The following is a 16,544-nucleotide window of genomic DNA, read 5'->3' as shown; positions in this document are numbered from 1 at the left end:
TGTTAGTGATGGAGCTCCTGGACAGCATTTCCTGGGGCAGAAAACTGAATTTTTACCTACCGGTGAGCCTCTGCTCCCTGCATTGCCCCGTGCTCCTTGCTTTCCTTTTTGACCCTGCAAGTATAAAAAGAAAGACATCAAAAATTGCAGCAGTTCTAGCACAACTCCACTTGGGAGCCTGACTTCAGGGTGTGCTTTTGCATAGTGGTTGGGAAGAGTTTTCTAAAAAGGAGATTTATAAAGTACGTTGCTCCAACACAGGGGAATGAACTGCTATTTGGTTTTATTACAAGTGATTCTTCGTACGTCTTGAGAGTTCTAGGGCAGGAATGAATAGCTAGAAGGCAAGGACCTACATTTTTCCTAATACAGAGCAGATGAGGACAAATAAAGCAGGATGAACTCAAGGGAGGACTCAGTGCACTGGCAAACATTAGAACAAGATGCTTAAAACCTGCATCCTCTGTCAGTTCATTGACAGCACCGTGCTGAACCAAGGACCCAGCAACTCTTCTGCAGGCCGTTCAGTAAAGAGCTTTTCTCTGCGAGGTAGTTCCCTCTATTTTGGAAAGTTAATGGAAATGCAAAGGCTATCTTGTGTCTAAAATTTGCAATGCTGCTTTGTGAATAAAGACATAAAAGAAATACTCCTGAGGTTTATTAGCTGTAAAAAGGATTAATTTCTGCAGAATGAATGGAAAACTCAGCCTCATCACCTTCACCAGAGCTCTCTGAGTGAGGTCATGCACTAAAGCACTTTTAAATTGAAGCACTGCATTTTCTATGCATTGTTTCTCCATCTGCAGAGGACCAGACAGGCCAGCTACACGAAAGAAATGCTCCTGGGGGTGCTTTCTCTGCTATTCATTAGACCCAAAGGCAGTTCCACATTGTCCATCGATGCGTTGAGTTTATTTATCTTATCACCTGGTGCACTTTTTGCCAAGAACGCCTACTGTAGGTTAAACTATCTTCTGGCATTACCCCAGCAGCGTCAGATTAAAAATCCTGACATCTGCCAAAAGGGTGCAAGAATTTGCTGAGTATTGAGATCACATGCTTATGTTTTAGCAAATAATGTCCTTGATCTGTGAGAATAATTAGCAAGCTGTCATTATAGCCAGATGTGGAGGCAGGAGTAGGTATGAGATACCCCAGTAAACCCTGAAGGACCCAAGTGTACTGTGTTTTCTTGCTCAATAAAGGCAAGAAGTTAGAGGGACTTTTCCAAGAAACATAACTGCATGGATAAATGGGCTCCAAATCTGGAAGGTTTCAAGCCAGAAAAATTTACAGTTCAAGTGAAAGAGAGAGACACTTGCCTGGCTCAGACCTCCTTAGGGACAGACGAGCCAGCTGTGGCTGGAGGCACCACAAACAGGGATACGGGAAAGGGACACAACCCATGGCAGTGACTAAAGACCTGCCCAAGATTCACCCATCGTACTGGAGCTGTAATTCTCTTGATCTTCTCCAGCTCCACAAAGCCAACAAACTATTGGGCTTGGACACTCACATACATGTTTACAGCCCTCCCACTAGGTTCTCCACAGCCTTTCAAGGCGTAGACCATAGGCCAAATCACACATGCTGGGGAAAAACATGAGAGTCCTCTTAGACGTTTTCTTTAAACTTGGGACACTAGAAATCCACCCTACTGAAACCTACCACATCACCTTTGGATCCCTTTGCTCCTGGCTGGCCTGGTGGTCCAGGATCCCCCTACAAAACATAAGCAAGAGAAATCTGCTTGAAATTCTCTTCTGGCAGGACCTTGCACGAAGTACAAAGAACAGCATTTTTTGTGCCCTAACAATGCTGACTGTATGGAAACAATTCAGGGGAACAGCCTGTGCTCAGACAGGGCCCCTGGGGAAAAAGGAGCAGGGAACTGTCTCCAGAGAGCATTTAACAGGGTGTCAACTGGGGAAGCAGCAATGCTACCCCCTCACTTGGGTGGTGTTTGCATTCGTGGAAATCATTCACTAACTCCCAGATGGTGCCTGGAAAACAGTGCTGAGAAGTGGGCAGGAAGGAGCCCATTTGGAGAAAGGTACTGCAGAAGCTACGTGCAGAGTAAGGAGTTTATACAGGGATGGCATCTTCAGTGTTGGTACTACCTCCCTCTTGCACGCTGCAGCCCTTCCTTATTTCGCCTGGATGTCAGCTATTAGAGAGCTGCCAACGGAGGAGTAAAGTGGAGAGGATATTTCACTGCTGTCTTAGTGGTCTCCTCCGCATCATGCATGTCCTCCCTCATGTCCTTTTCTTCTGGCCATCCAGGGATTTCTTGTGTGTATTTGTGTCAGGGGCAACTTCTGGACTAACATCAAAGAAGAGGTAAGCCAGGACCCACTTGCAGAGCTCTCCTTCCTCCGCTTGCTTCTGAGCCATGTGTTTCTAGTGACTCTTACTAAAGACAATCCAGAGCTCCCGCTTCCATCTAAACTAGTGACATCTGAGGGGCTGCCACCACTCAGGATAAACTGCATCTACTGGGGAATGCAGTGGCTCTAGCCATTTCTAGGCCGTAAGACAGAGCACTAAGGCTTTACCCCAAAATAGCATTTGTTCTTCCCAGCAGCCCTACAAAGAATGGGAATAGATTCAACTTTATTTCTCAATACAAACCATGTCTAATGTGCTGCTGCACTCACACTTGCAATAGTCCCTCACACAAATTAGGTGCTGCCATGGGTAGCAAGGGAATAAAAAGTCCTTCCCTTAAATTTTGATTTAATTGAGCTTTTCATAAATGTACTGGTCTGAGAGGGAACACCGTGCGGGCAGAATAATACGTTCTCACCTTGTGCAGGACCAGCTCTCACCAGCAGTGTGCCAAATGTATCATTTCCAAGCAGACCCTTTCACTGTCACTGTCACCTCCCACCACCCATCACCTGAGATTTCCAGTCCCTCTTGGACCGTTCAGAAAAGACAGTTTTGGAGACAGGCTTCTGGGAGCACCCCCTGCTCCGTCACCCACTTGTTAGTCTCAACATGTGGCCCCAAATGCCCCTTCCGTGGGCCTGGCTTACAGAAATGCTGTGTCTCACAGCCACCACACGCCCCTCACTGCAGCCCTTCCTACCTTCCCTCCCTTTTGCATCTCCTTTTCACATGCACGTGACATAGGGTAGCTTACAATGAAGCAGTATCTCTTACAGGTAAGCCTTGCTGTCCAGGTTTTCCTCTTTCTCCATCAAGCCCTTCTTGACCCTTAAATAAAAAAACAGAGGGAACATGTTTGTTCTTGGATACTTTTGTGGCAATGGGAAACAAAAATGGATGCAACATGCTGTACGGGGCAGGAGAAGGTGTACATATCTGCATCCTGCTAACACAGAAACGTTGGACTGTGCGTCCTCCATGATTTCTCATTGGAAAGAACTAGCTAAGAGGAACTGCTAATCACCATCTAAGCAGTAAAGAAGGCTCTCCAATGCACCCCTAAGTACAAGCACTAATGTCAGCAAACAGTTGGAGACTGCTGTTCTACGAAATCAGGCAGCAGCACTGCTACCCTGGTGAATTTAAACTCTTCTGTACATTCCTGTAAGGGGTCGCTCTGACCAGCTGCTTTTGGATGGAGGTAGGAGTCCATAGAGCCTTTGCAGATCAGCACCAGCTGGCTGGAGCTGTCCCGCACAGAGGGCATCAGGAGCACAGGGGATCAGTTCATACCCCTGGTGTTGCTTTTGAGAGAAATCTCGGTAAGATTTCGGAAGCTTCCAAACCTCCAAGTTAACAGAGATCTTCCCAAGAAAGTCTACAGCCATGGGCACATCAGTCTTGACTTTTGTCCAGCATCGACATGACCACTCTTGTGCACATCTTCCCCAAGGTATTTTCTTGATAATCACAGATATCTCTGATGAGATGGTCCTGCTCATTTTCAGTCTAGTGTGCTTAGGCAGGTGCATGGCCTTGTGAGGTGCTGACCTGCAGGACCTACATTTGCCTTCAGCAAAATTTTTACCATTTCAGGTAAAGTTACCTGAATTACTCGACTGAAACACGGCCACGTGCAGCGGCTGACAAGGGACAACAGGGAGTTACGAATTGTGACTACTGGGCAAAAGGTGGACCTTCTGCGGGCTGATGCAGGTTGGAAGCACTTCCTCAAGACAAACATTTCTGAATCATGTATTGCAAATACTTACAGGATAACCAGGGTCTCCAGGCTCCCCTCGATCACCTCTGTCACCAACAGGGCCCTACAACACAAGAGTTAAGGTGGACGGAAACAATGTCATCTGCAATATCGCAATGGCTTGTGCATGTTCCACAAGTAAGGAAGAAACCCAACTAATCCACCTGCAAAAATCAGGCCAGGATTGAGTAGGGAAGGGATTTAACATCTTACTCTGTCTCCAGGTGGTCCCTGTGGTCCTTCTACCTTCCCGTCATCGCCTTGTTCTCCCTGTGAAAAAAAAATGCTACTATTAATATAGGCAGCATCTATATGGCAGGTGCTTCTGTACAGACCCGGTTCACTCCTCCCATATTGTGGGCCTCTAAGTCAAAGTCTCTGTTGACTTATTAACTTTTCATCCAAAGAAAGTCTAAACAATTTTTTTTGTTTTTTTTTTTTTTTTTTACTTTTCATAACCTAGACTACACGGACTCTTCACATGGCTTTCACAGTGGTTGTTTCTGCCCGGTCGAACCATCCTCCCTAAGGAACCAGGTGCAAAGGGTTATTTTCAGCAATTCTGAAAACGAAGCAAGAAGCACATAATTACAACAACATGGGAAATGGTTCTCTGCCTCTGAATTTTATTGCTGACAGTTAAACCAAACTCTTTCATCAAGGACTTCCCCACCCTCATTGAGTGCTGTCCAGGCTGTCATGGGAACCAGGGTGGTCTGGATGGGCTCCCTGGTTGTGTCACCATTGTGGGCTTCTCTTAGGCTGCTCAGGTGACAGGGTCAGCCCCTTGCACACTCACTGCATGAGCCCCTCCACTTGCTCCCCAGCAAGAGCTCAGAGCTCATGGTTTGGCTGGCAGATAACGTCACCCAAACTGTTTATAACTGAGGTCTCTCTAAAACATCCACAGAGAGATCCCTCAAGATTTAACACAGACACTATTTCTTTTAATTTTGTTGTATAAGTCACTTAGGGTCATGGTGTCCTATTTTCTCTGGAGTCCGGCTCAGAGGCGGCTGTTTCTTTGCTCTCCATAGAGGATTGCTACATTCCAGCTCCTCCAGTTTTTGGCTACTTCATATCTCTGAGTCCCCGGCACTCTGGCTCTTTAGGATGAACATGCCTCAGAGCTCCTTTGATGTTGCAGCTACTGGAGAGAGGAGGTCTGGGGGGCTTCTGGCACAGCAGAGCTGCTGTGTTTGGAGTGCTTGGGGTTCACCTAGAGCCTTGAACATCCAAATCTCCATAGCTATGCAGAGCCAAGTTTTCCACAGACTTCTGTAACTCTCAGTGGTTGTGTCAGCCCTTTCTGGTGTATTTACGACTGTCTAACTTTCTCTCTGGGCTACTCTCATCTTCTGTTTGAGTTGCAGCTGCTGACAGTAAGGGTGCTTCAGCAATTTCTCAGTGATCCTGGCTCTGGCAGAAGGCATTTAGGGTGCTTTGCTTGTATGTGATGTCTGGTAATGCACACCTGGAGCAGTGAATAACCCCCTGTGAAAAAGCTCAGAGAGTGGAGCCCGTATCTTCTTTTCTGTAGGAGCTGGGTCACGGCTTGGAATCTGGGCTGTGCCACTGCTGAGGGACACGCTGACCCACACTGACTTCTCACAGCTGAGCACTAGGATTGATGTTCACAGCTTGGTGGAATGAGGCTTAGGATCTGGCAAAATCTCTTGCAGTGAACCTTGACAGATAGCAAAGAGCTCAGCGCACCCCTCTCATTACACGCTTGATGACAGCGGCATTTTCTTTCTCTGCAGCTGTGACGTGTTGGATGAATGTCACCAGGATTTCATATGTACGCACCGGTTATTGCCTTTAAGAGATCGTGTGCTGGGTGGGGTACTCCAGCATGCTTGCCTGGAGTTTTGAGGAGGTATTACGGTAGAAGAAATATATAGGGAGAAACTGTGCCAGGATGGCTTGAGAACATAGTACTGAGCAACATGGATGGAGAAATTTGGGTAGCAGAGTAGAGAGAAGGAAAAGCAATGCCTAACAGGCTCTGCCAACAGTTTCCAGTGCTACTGAACTTGCCGGTTGAAGTCAGCAGCAGAATATCTGGCAACTGGTTTGCTTTCTAGCCACTATCAAAGGAATGTAGGCTAGAAGGAAAACAAAGCCACCGCTTCTCTCAAGACTCAGAGAAAAAAAATTAAAAATCCCAGTATACGTGCTACTATGCAGAAGTCTTGGCACCGATTGCTTCTTCCCAAATGCGATGTGAACACCTTGCCATCTGGGAGCTGTGATGAGCACCATGAACACAAAGAAAGCTCATAATTCTGGAGACCCTTGAAGAGCATCAAGACTCACAGACTTTCTCCCCAAAGCTGAATTGTGGCTTCGTGATCTCTTGAGTCTAATTCCTACCTTGTCCTTTGTCTTCTGACTGAGAAAATCCTGCAGCCTGGTCAGCTCTAGGACTGCGAGACTGAGCTCCTCCAGGACTTCCTGATGCCTCAACTGCTCAAGAGGGAGATGAAAGGTCTGCGCTAATGCTTTGGAAAGTTGCAGTGAAAAAAAAGTTAGAGTAAAGGGCAGCAAAGTAAACATGTTGGGATACAAATGGAAAATGCATGGAGAAGGGAAAGCTTGTTGTTGTTGGCTCCTCTCCCAAAGTGAGATACACCAGTTTGTAATTTTTAAAAGGATCCCATCTGGACTGCTTTAAGCAGCTGCCAAGTGCAGGCGTCTGCTCTGAGCAAGGCCTCTTTGAGGAGCTGTAAATGTATTAAATGCGGCGGAGTAGCTGGCTGGCATGGCACAAGGGAGCTGGATTCCACAATACATGCCTCTCACTAAGGCGCTTTCTTCTCTGGAAAAGGGAAGACCTTCCCCACCATTATACATCCTCCTTTGGCACAGCTAAGTTTACCACTTTGTTTGAAGCTCACAGAGCAGTCATGGTCCCTTTTTCCTCTTCACTTCTCAAGATTCAGGCTTCCATTTTCATGTTCACATGTGTGTGCATAGTTACAGATGTCTGGAGGGAAGGAACCCATCTATCCTTAGGCTGGGATCCAGGCAACTCTTAGGAGATAAGAAGGAAGAATGGACAAGAAAACTTAGATGCAAGACTTTTATGGAGCACCTGGATGCTGCAGGAAACGGTGCTGGAGGCTCAGCATGCCACGCTGTGCTCTCCTCCTTCAGACAGAGCTCTCCCCAGCAAGTTGCCAGCAGACCTGATGACCTTCCAGGAAGACATGAGATCTGGCTGTCAGTGGTCATTAATGGACCTGCCTGTTCTCAGCAGGATGCGTTAGATGCTTTAGTGTCTTTGTCAGGCTTCAGTTTATTCATTTTATCATCAGCGTTGCTGTGCTCTGATGACACCAGATACATGTTTTTTCTGAGGAGTGCTCTTCTAGTGTCCATTTGCAGAAGAGTATTTTGTTGGTGAAGGGGAGAGTGCTTCACTGAGCACTTTAGATTAATAATTTGGGGATCATTTGCTACTGAAACCATGGGAGCTTTCTGGCCAGGCACTCAACTGACAACGTGCTTTGTCGTGAGCTCTGGCATTGTTATCCTGGGCTGGCAGTGCTTGGTTAACACTTGCCACTTCCCACACGGCCACTCAGCAGAATGCACCTGAGGAGGAATACTGCTGAAGTCTGGGAGAGCAAGCGGTGCAGCTCAGGAAGCGGATGGGACAGCGTTAGAAATGCTGGGGGAGGAGAGGAAATTCAGCAAGGGAGCGATGGAGGTGTGGAGCAGCAGGAACATCACCAGCTGTTCTTCCATGGATGCGTTTCAGCAGCAGGAAATGAGAGAAAAAGCTGCATGACCATTGTTCATCCCCAAAGCAAAATTTCTGAGGCTTGTGAATATCTTAGCGGAACAGAACGGTTCACCCTGCCTCACGGACTCCCGGCCATCAGCACGAAGATCCACTGCTGCGCAAGGGGTCTGGGGGCAGAGCACAGGCAGCAGCGTGAACAGGGTGTCCTGACACCCAGGAGCCTGAGCTGGAAGGACACATTCACAGCCCCAGCAAAGACGAGCCCTTGGGATCTCTTCCACAAACTCCTTTGTAAGCCATGAAGCTCCGGCTTGCACATGTACAGCTGCAATCGCACCGTGTGCCGAGGGAAAGCCGAACGCGCTCTTGGTGCTGGGGTGTGGAAAATGTGCAAAAGGAGTTTGTGCACCTTTCCTCCTCATGAGGACCCCACGACTGACCAGTCCCAACTACCATCGCTTCCCCGACCAGTCCCAAATACCATCGCTTCCCCGAGCAGTCCCAGTTACCATTGCTCCCCTTCCCGCACGGAGGGAGGGAGCGTCGCTGCTGCAGGCATGCGAGGGGCTCCGGCAAGTCCGGCCAGCCCAGCTGGGCTGTCCCTCAGCGCCCCGCAGCCAGCTCCGACAGGAAACCATTACAGCGTGAGTCACTTCTCCAGCCTGAGCTGGTTATGGCTGTGCTGACTCAGCAAAAAGGGAAAAACACAAGGGGAAAGCCACTGTGGGAAAAGGGCTCTGACTCAGGCCAGCTGCAGCAAGGGAGCTCATCAAGTGGCTGGGGGGGATGAGCAAGGTAAGGGGGCGGCAGGCAATGAGGAAAATGGAGCGAGGGCAATAGAGAGGAGACCAGCTCTGCCTTGCTTACGACACAGTATCAGCTGGTTTAAGCACAGATGGGCAGCTGAAGATAAGCTGGTTTGTGCAGGGTGTTGCTCTGGCTCCATCACAGAAAGCTACTAGCCTGATTTCTTCTGGCTTGGGGGTTGAGCAGAATTTCTGCGGATGCAGGAAAAACTCATCCCCAGAACGCATGCTGGCTGGCTCAGCCAGCCGCGCAAGGGCACGTGGTGTTTGGAAAGCGCGTGCTAGTGGCGTGGGTGTCCTGTGCGGATCTGCAGCAGCAAGGCTGCAGCACAAGCTGTGTAGGTGGCCCTGCTGTCGGGGTGTTGCCTCTACCGCAGGCAGAGGAGGAGGGTGCGGACGCATGGGTGTTACGGCAGCAGGACAGAGTCTTCAGCTCAGCCTCCATGCCATGGAAGAGGACATGGCTAAAGTCTGTGAACTTACCTTTTCCCCCTTCGGCCCTGGTGGTCCAATTGGCCCTGGTGGTCCTGCATGCCCCTGTGGAGAGCAGACAGCACATGAGGAGATGGAAAGAGCTGCCTGACTGAAGGTCCTCCCTGTTTTGCTGCCAGATCTTGCAAGCCCTGTGTTGTGCATCCCAGCTTTGGAGGGACATGTGGGTCATGGCAGAGCTGAACCAAACACATCTGGGGAAGTTGTGATGGTGCAAACAGAGACTAGAGAACTAAACTGAACTCAAGATCAGAAATAAATCATGGGTTAAGAACTATTTTGCATTCTGGGGTGGCAGGTTTCCTGCGTTTGAGAACAGACAGGAGCTGGAGGATGAAAATGAAATCCTTACCTGGTAACCCTTTAAGCCAGGCTCGCCTTGAGCACCCATCCTTCCTGGAGCACCCTGGAGAGGCAAGCACAGAAAGCACCATGAGAGTAGCCTGTGGGTATGACCTAAGAAGAGGATGCGCTGGACTATGCAAAGCTCAGCTCCACATGGGAGTGCAGCCACCTGTTCTCCTGGCCACGGGTGAGCTTTGCTGCGGCCATCTGAAGTGCTCTTGCTTGGCTTCACCCACTCATACATGGGGAGTGATGCTAGGAGTCCCTTCTATGTCTTTGCCAGGCTGTAGCAATAGGTCCCCCACCTCATTCACATTTGCTACCAGAAATGGCTGCATAGTGTGTGCCCTTCATCTGCCCTTCTGGATGCTTTTATATCCAAATTAGCTTTGTGCTAGGAAGTCCACCAGCAAGACCCTTCTCATGCATGACCTAATCCTAAACTGTTGGGAAGAAAACTTTTGGTGGTGGTTCGGAGGCCAGGAGTTTTCTGGGTTGTGATGAGGGCACTGCAAGAGCTGTTTATTGCACCTTTAGCAGACAGAACAAAAGGGTTTAAAGTCAGATCATCAGATTAAAGTGAATCGCAAACTTTCCATGTAATCCCATTTAGTGTGGAAGAAAGCTCTTTCCACAAGACAGAGACGTGTTCAGTCCAATAGACTGCTGCTCAGATGTTGCTTCGCTTCCTTATGAAATAATCCATGGAGGCTTTGCTAAGGAATATGAAGGGAGGATATATAAGGAGGCCATAATTTTTAGTGCAGGAAAACACTATGAGCAGAACCATTACTCCATCACTCATATCACTCATTTGCTACTGTTCTGAAACATCACCATGATTCCTTGTTCATAAATAACTCCTGCTTTTTCACAAAGTTTACCAAATCTAGTTTCCTTACCAGCCTGTAATGCGTGAGGAGGTACTCACCACTGCCGCTGTCCCAGTGCCTCATGTGCCTAAAGCAAATAAACTTTCTTCCCTCTCCGCCATACTGCTGTTGTTCTCCCTGCAAGCCTCACCTTCAGTCCCTAACTCAAACCCTTTCCCATGCTGTATTTCTTCTTGCTGCAAGTGTTTTAGTTAAGTAGATCAAGAGTGGGTGTAGAAACAGGGCAGAAGTCCAAGGCAGAGATCCTTATAACAACATAGTTTGACTTGGAAGCAGCTCTTGCTATGAGTGTGCAGTCTCAAAGGGAAAGATCTTAGTAAAAAATAGCTTATCAGCTCACTCCCTTCTCAAGAAAAATCCCCGATATTCCAGCCCATCTGGGGAGTGGTGAAGAACCGCCACGATGCAACGTGAGCTGGGTTCACGGGGCACCACCAGAACCACCCCCACAGAGGGTCTACTGCGCAAGGGTTCACCCTGCGGGTTGGTGAAACCCAGCTCACAGCACTTCTGTGCTCTGAAGCCCTGCTGGGCTCTCTGCTTCACTCAGGCCTGTGTCCACCACTGCTAGTCACGTTTCTGTGTGTTGCGTTCAACCCTTCGCAGAGCTCTTCTCACCATAGGTCCCAGGGTACCTCGGGATCCTTTGGGGCCTTGGTTTCCCTTTGGCCCCTCCTTCCCTGGAGATCCTGTCTCGCCGAGCTGCCCCTGGTAGCCCTTGCTGCCCTGCAGAACAAAAGCAGCGGCATCAGTGTAGGACAAAACCACTTCTACAGATAAATATCAAAGATGAGCAAAGAAAGGGAGATCCAGAGGAGGAGACGTTATCAGCAGATGTTCCTACCTTCTGGCCAGGCTTGCCCTTTTCCCCCTGTTTTCCTGGTTTCCCTTCTGGTCCCTAGGAGAGCAAAAAGAGCTGTTGGAATGGGAAAGCAAAGCAGTCCCATCCCAGCCAGCCACTCCCAGGCCACTTCCCTGGTACACTCAACCCTGACAGCATCCTCAGCCATCCTACGCTATTCCCGTGGCAGCTAACAAGGAGGCTGGGAAGTCACAAGGTTAAGGCCACGATTCACAGTACCACAGCCTGAGTTTGTTCTTGAGCTGCTTCAACCCATGCAGAAGGAAATCCCATTGCTTAACGGTGGAAAGGTCTCTGTGCCCACGTGGCTATAGGGCTACATGGCTGAAAGGTGATGTTCTTCACCATCAGATCACACATCAAATATAGGTGGGTGATGGAGAACTCTCATCTGATGTGCCCTTCTGTCCTCAGGGATGCAAAAGAGGGTTTTCAGAAGTGCTCCTTGAAGACAGCACCCGCTGAACCGCAAAATGGCACCTACCCAGACACTGCTACAGAAAGGGCTGAAATGTGGAAAATGCATTCACTCTGCCCCCCACAAAGCGTTTCCTCTGGTCTGCAGACAGAGCTGCCAGCTGTGCACGGCTGCTGTACAGAGCTGTATCCTTCACCCTCAGCTACGGCTGGGTTGGATATCAATGCTTTTTGCAGGGTTTCAGGATACTGGCAATGGGACCATTGCCTCAACAGCAATTCTCCTTGTTTTTACCTTGTAAAATGTTTTCATTTTCCATCTACCTGCCACACACAGCTTTCTGCTCACAGTGCAAAACCCTTCCCTCTATTTGTATTGTTATTACTGCAACACACAGCACATAGAAACTGCAATATACTGATCAGGTGTCTAGAAACGGAGCGGGGTGCAAAACTTCAGGCGGGACCCACAGCAAGGAGAGACGGAAATGCTGGCTGGCTTTGCACACCTAGTGTGGGTGCCTCACAGGCAGCAGAACCTGCCACCCCTCCTTGCACGCACATGGCAGCAATCAGCTGTGATGAGCAGCTAATTATAGCACACCCTCCTCAGGGAGCCCAGGGAGTTCATTTCTTCAGTGTTTGACCCCGTTGGCTGTGAGGCAGACAACATATTTTAGATTTGACAGAAAGAAGCACAAGCATCACCGAAGAAAATAACTCATGTTTTTTGGCAATTGCAACAAGCTTTTCAACAGCATCTCCACACCAGCACGGCATCTCTCCCACTGCTCTCCCGCCTCCCAGTTAAGGTGTAATTGTCACCGCCACTGATGCTGCAGTCTCAGCTGAACAAAAGCAACTTACAAAGGCAGCCGTATCGGAGGGTTTTCCAACTCTGATCTGAAACCTGGGCCTCCTAAGTGCCTGCTTGTGACACAAAGGAGTAATTTAGACTTACAGCCCTAAAGAATTGTGCCGGTCCGTCACTTCCCCAAAGGGAACAGCTCCATTTTATCTAAGTCAAACATTTCAAGAACCTACCTTGCCAACACTGTTAGAGCTTCCTAAAGGACAGGTCTGTGACGAGGAGTACACAAGTCCCGTTCTGTCATCTCTTCCATACTGCTCGGGGGTTTTGTTTGCTAGTTTTTGCTGCCTTTCCAAGAGATTGCTTTTGGAATTATTTTCCCACTGATGCTGAGCAGCTGCGATACAAGATGAATTGTGGGTGCCAAGCCTCCAGCATTACCCACGTGATTTACACTTTTGTCATGAGTACAGAGAAATGCCCACCAAGGAAAGCATCAGCCTGAGGGATGGCCATGCCCACGCAGCTCCGCAGCTGGCTCACCACTGGACCTGGTACCAGGTTGCTCAACTTCCCTGCATGTATTGGTTGTGATGGGTGTAGTGAAGTAGCCATAACGCTCACAGACTCTGTTCTGCAGCAAGACCATGATGCTTAGTGGCTTGAAAATTTGGAAAGCGAATAGTGGAATCACTCACAAAAGTTTTTTGTCAACACAAGATGTGAACAAGTAAGAAAACAACTGGGATTTCTAATTAGTTGCATAGTGTTTTTCCATTGGCCTCCCTCGGCTGTGCAGTAAGATCTTTTGGAAGCACGGGCAAGAGATGTTTCTTGCAAATGGGAGAAAGCCGGTTTGAAGCTAAATCTCTTCCTGGCCCCAGTGATGGCCAAGGCCTTGATCTTCTCTGGCAGAGTAACTTTGCACACTCAGACATGCTCCTGAACTGCGGTGCTGTAACAGCTCTTGAAACAAATACTTCCATCCCCAGGATGCTGCGTTACACTGTCTGTAAAAAATGCAGACACCAGTGCACTGATGGTTCCCTTTTATTGTGCAGGGCAGAGGGACCCTGATCACAGGGGGAGGTCATGAGGATCTCAGAGCTACTTCAGAAGAGTCTGAAGTACAGCCTGGTTCCCCGCACCCAGACACAGCTCCCCTGGAAGCAGTGACTGAAACTTGCTTCTGCCCTGTACTGGAAAATGTCTTTGCTTTTTAACAAGACAGGTTCAAGCCTTAAATCTTCCCATCTGAGAGACAAAATTTCCACACTGCTCCTAAAAATCTGCCATCATTCAACTTCATACCTGTACCCCTAATCATGAAGTAGACACTGGGTAAAAGTCACTTGGGAGAGGAAAAAAAACCAAAACAGAACCCCAACTTGATGGGGTCCTTGATGGTCCAAGCCCTGCTCACAAAAATAAACCTGATCCACAGAAGACTGTGCCATGTTCAAAGAGGGTCTCAATTTTATCTGGGTTCTTTCAGCTTGCCTTTCCCTGGTGATGGAGTGCAAACACTGATACGGGCTCCAGTAAACTCCCTGTACTGGGTTTTCCCCTTATGACGCATTGGCCTCATAGAGAGGGATGTTCATCCACTCCAGAAGGCTCTCCTGGGTCCTCCAGCTGGGGTGTGGCTCCTTCTACGTTGCCGGAGAAAAAAAATTTGGCAGCATCTCCAGCTCTTGTCAGTGATAGTGAGACCAGCTGTCACTTGCAGTAAGCCATGGAGATCTTCCTTTGAGCCTCCCTCACAGCTCTTTGCTCTCGTCTGCTGGTTAAAAGCTTTGCTGGTATAAATAAATGGGTCAAACCGCTGGCAACGCCATCAGCAGAGACGTGGCTTGGATCTTACAGCCTGAGTCGGCTCCTCGAACGGAGAAAGCTCTATCAGCAAAGGGTATTTCTGTGCTCTACCAGCACGCTTTCTAGGACTTTGGCCAGCAGAGCTCTGCTGGTGAGCGGGAAGCCTACCACATGTCTGATTTTCCTGGATGTGCTTTCTCCAACGGCGCAGGAATTTTGCCCAGATGAATTCAGAGGCAGTTCAACACTTGTCTGGGGTTCCCAGATATGTGATATCTCTAGTTGTGATGTTCCAGATGTGGTTGCTGTTTGTCGCAATCCCAGATGTTCACAGGGCACATACGCAGTGGGGTTTGCACGGTTCCCAGAAATCACAGCACTCTCACATGCCACACGTTACACAGGCAACGACAAGCCCAGCAACAACTCTGGCAGCCTTCAAAAAAGGTCAGATCATTTTTCTCTCCATTCTTCTAACTCATCTGTTGAGGGATGGAAAAATCAGAGCCAGAACAGGGGGGGAAAAAATAAGGATAAGAATAAACTTCAGTGAGATTCTAACTTCATTCAGGGTCTCCAATGTACATCAGGAATCTAGCATCTTTTGGTACCTCTGTCACTGCAACATGAAGTTCCTAGTATTCTTACTCTCTTTAGCAGAGACAGCAACGAAGGGCAGAAAATGTACAAAAGTCTATAAATAAGAATAATTAATTCTAAGTTCTTTTTGTGGGGTTCCAACCAGTTGGGTTACTGTGCCAAGGCACTACACATTTGTTGCTTTTACTCTCAGAATTTGTACACATTTTGTTGTATGCTTTGGGTTACTCATTTGCTGAGAAAACAGATCTTTCCAAGCTTTTTCTATGAGTGGGATTATTTCTCTCTGTATACTGTGCTCTTCACGACAGATGCATAGCAGCACCTCCAGAAGGTGATGGTATTTGTGAACAGGGACAGTGGAAAGCAGTGGTTTTACAAAGTTACATGCCTTCAGGTATGCCAAAATATCCAAGGAAAGCAAAAAATTTATCACCTTAGGTCTAATCAAGTTTTAAATTTCATTGCCAGCTTTGATAAGAACACAATTCTACAAATATATTTTTTAGTATGGTCTTAGATATTCCCCTAAGGGAAAAGCGGGATGGTTTAATTTCCAATGCAAATTGATTAATTTTCAAGGTAAAAAAAGGCTTTCAGCTGCTGCTGGCCTTGGCAGCAAAGTCGAGTCTCTTGCACGGCACAGCAGTAATGTTTATTGGGAGCAAAGAGATGAGCAGCCCAGCTTTGAATTCTCAAGACATCAACAGTTCCAATCTATGTTACGACAACAACATCCACAACAACAAAAGGAGGAAGTTGAATGAACTGTGGAGAGATATGCCCTAAACGGAGCCAAGCATCAAACAGCGTTAAACCCGAAACTTCCCCACCGCCAGGATGCTGTTACGTGCCCTGCATCCGGGGAAGCGGCTACACGATGTGACTCACCGTCCTAGTTTGACCCAAGGGGAACGGTGGCTCTTGGCACTCCGGAGGATAGATCGCTCCGGCTTTGCTTGCAGACTTAGAGCACGGTGCGGGAGGGAAGCTCTGCGAGGGCGCAGTACTGACGAGATGGCTTCCCAAAGCCCAGCTCAGGCAGGCTCAGGATTACTTGGGACCATTGTGGAGCAGAAGCGTATTTTCTACTTTTTTGGGTATCATTGAGTGAAGGGTTGAGGTGTCTCCTCCCTACCAAAAAGGGTTGAGGTGTCTCCTCCCTACCAAAAATGAGGCAGGAAGAAACAGAAGAACCAGGAGGCAGCTACTGAGTAAAGAAAAGAAAGTGCCAATGGTGATGGGGAAAAAAAAAGGTGATAGTTTAGGCACTGGATGTAGAAAGGGCAGAAAAGCTAAAGCAGCAATAAAGGTAGGAACCATGAAACATAGGACGAGCATGCCCATATTGTTCAGGGCCCAGCCAGCGAGCTCATTTAAAGGGAAATGAAAAAGCCCCATATAATTTCCTACTGCTCAGCAATGTCTCCATATGAGAACCCCTACTTAATAAACTTTGATCGAGAGAAGCCTCCCCCCATGGAGGACAGTTCACAAGCACTCAGGAAATTAGCGGGATTATTGGGGCTGGGCATTTGAAGACATAAATGTTTCAGATTTATAAGAAACACATTTCATAATCACTCTGCCTAGCAGTAG

General features: G+C 48.2%; 1 protein-coding gene across 2 annotated transcripts in view; it reads right to left on the bottom strand.

Annotated features, from left to right (window-relative positions):
- COL27A1 (collagen type XXVII alpha 1 chain) overlaps positions 1-16,544 on the bottom strand; it is a 160,105-nt gene that overhangs the window by 13,003 nt on the left and 130,558 nt on the right. For both annotated transcript variants that reach the window (XM_056352258.1, XM_056352257.1), the window contains 9 exons: positions 11,285-11,338; positions 11,059-11,166; positions 9,555-9,608; positions 9,194-9,247; positions 4,367-4,423; positions 4,164-4,217; positions 3,166-3,219; positions 1,669-1,722; positions 61-114 (listed from right to left, as the gene is read on the bottom strand). In XM_056352258.1, coding sequence (XP_056208233.1) covers positions 61-114; positions 1,669-1,722; positions 3,166-3,219; positions 4,164-4,217; positions 4,367-4,423; positions 9,194-9,247; positions 9,555-9,608; positions 11,059-11,166; positions 11,285-11,338 — 543 coding nt within the window. The remainder of the gene's footprint in view (positions 1-60; positions 115-1,668; positions 1,723-3,165; positions 3,220-4,163; positions 4,218-4,366; positions 4,424-9,193; positions 9,248-9,554; positions 9,609-11,058; positions 11,167-11,284; positions 11,339-16,544) is intronic.

This window comes from Falco biarmicus, chromosome 9 (genome assembly GCF_023638135.1).
Source record: "Falco biarmicus isolate bFalBia1 chromosome 9, bFalBia1.pri, whole genome shotgun sequence".
Classification (NCBI taxonomy): domain Eukaryota; kingdom Metazoa; phylum Chordata; class Aves; order Falconiformes; family Falconidae; genus Falco; species Falco biarmicus.
Note: the sequence above shows the minus strand (reverse complement) of the source record. Positions and strands in the feature narration are given on the sequence as shown.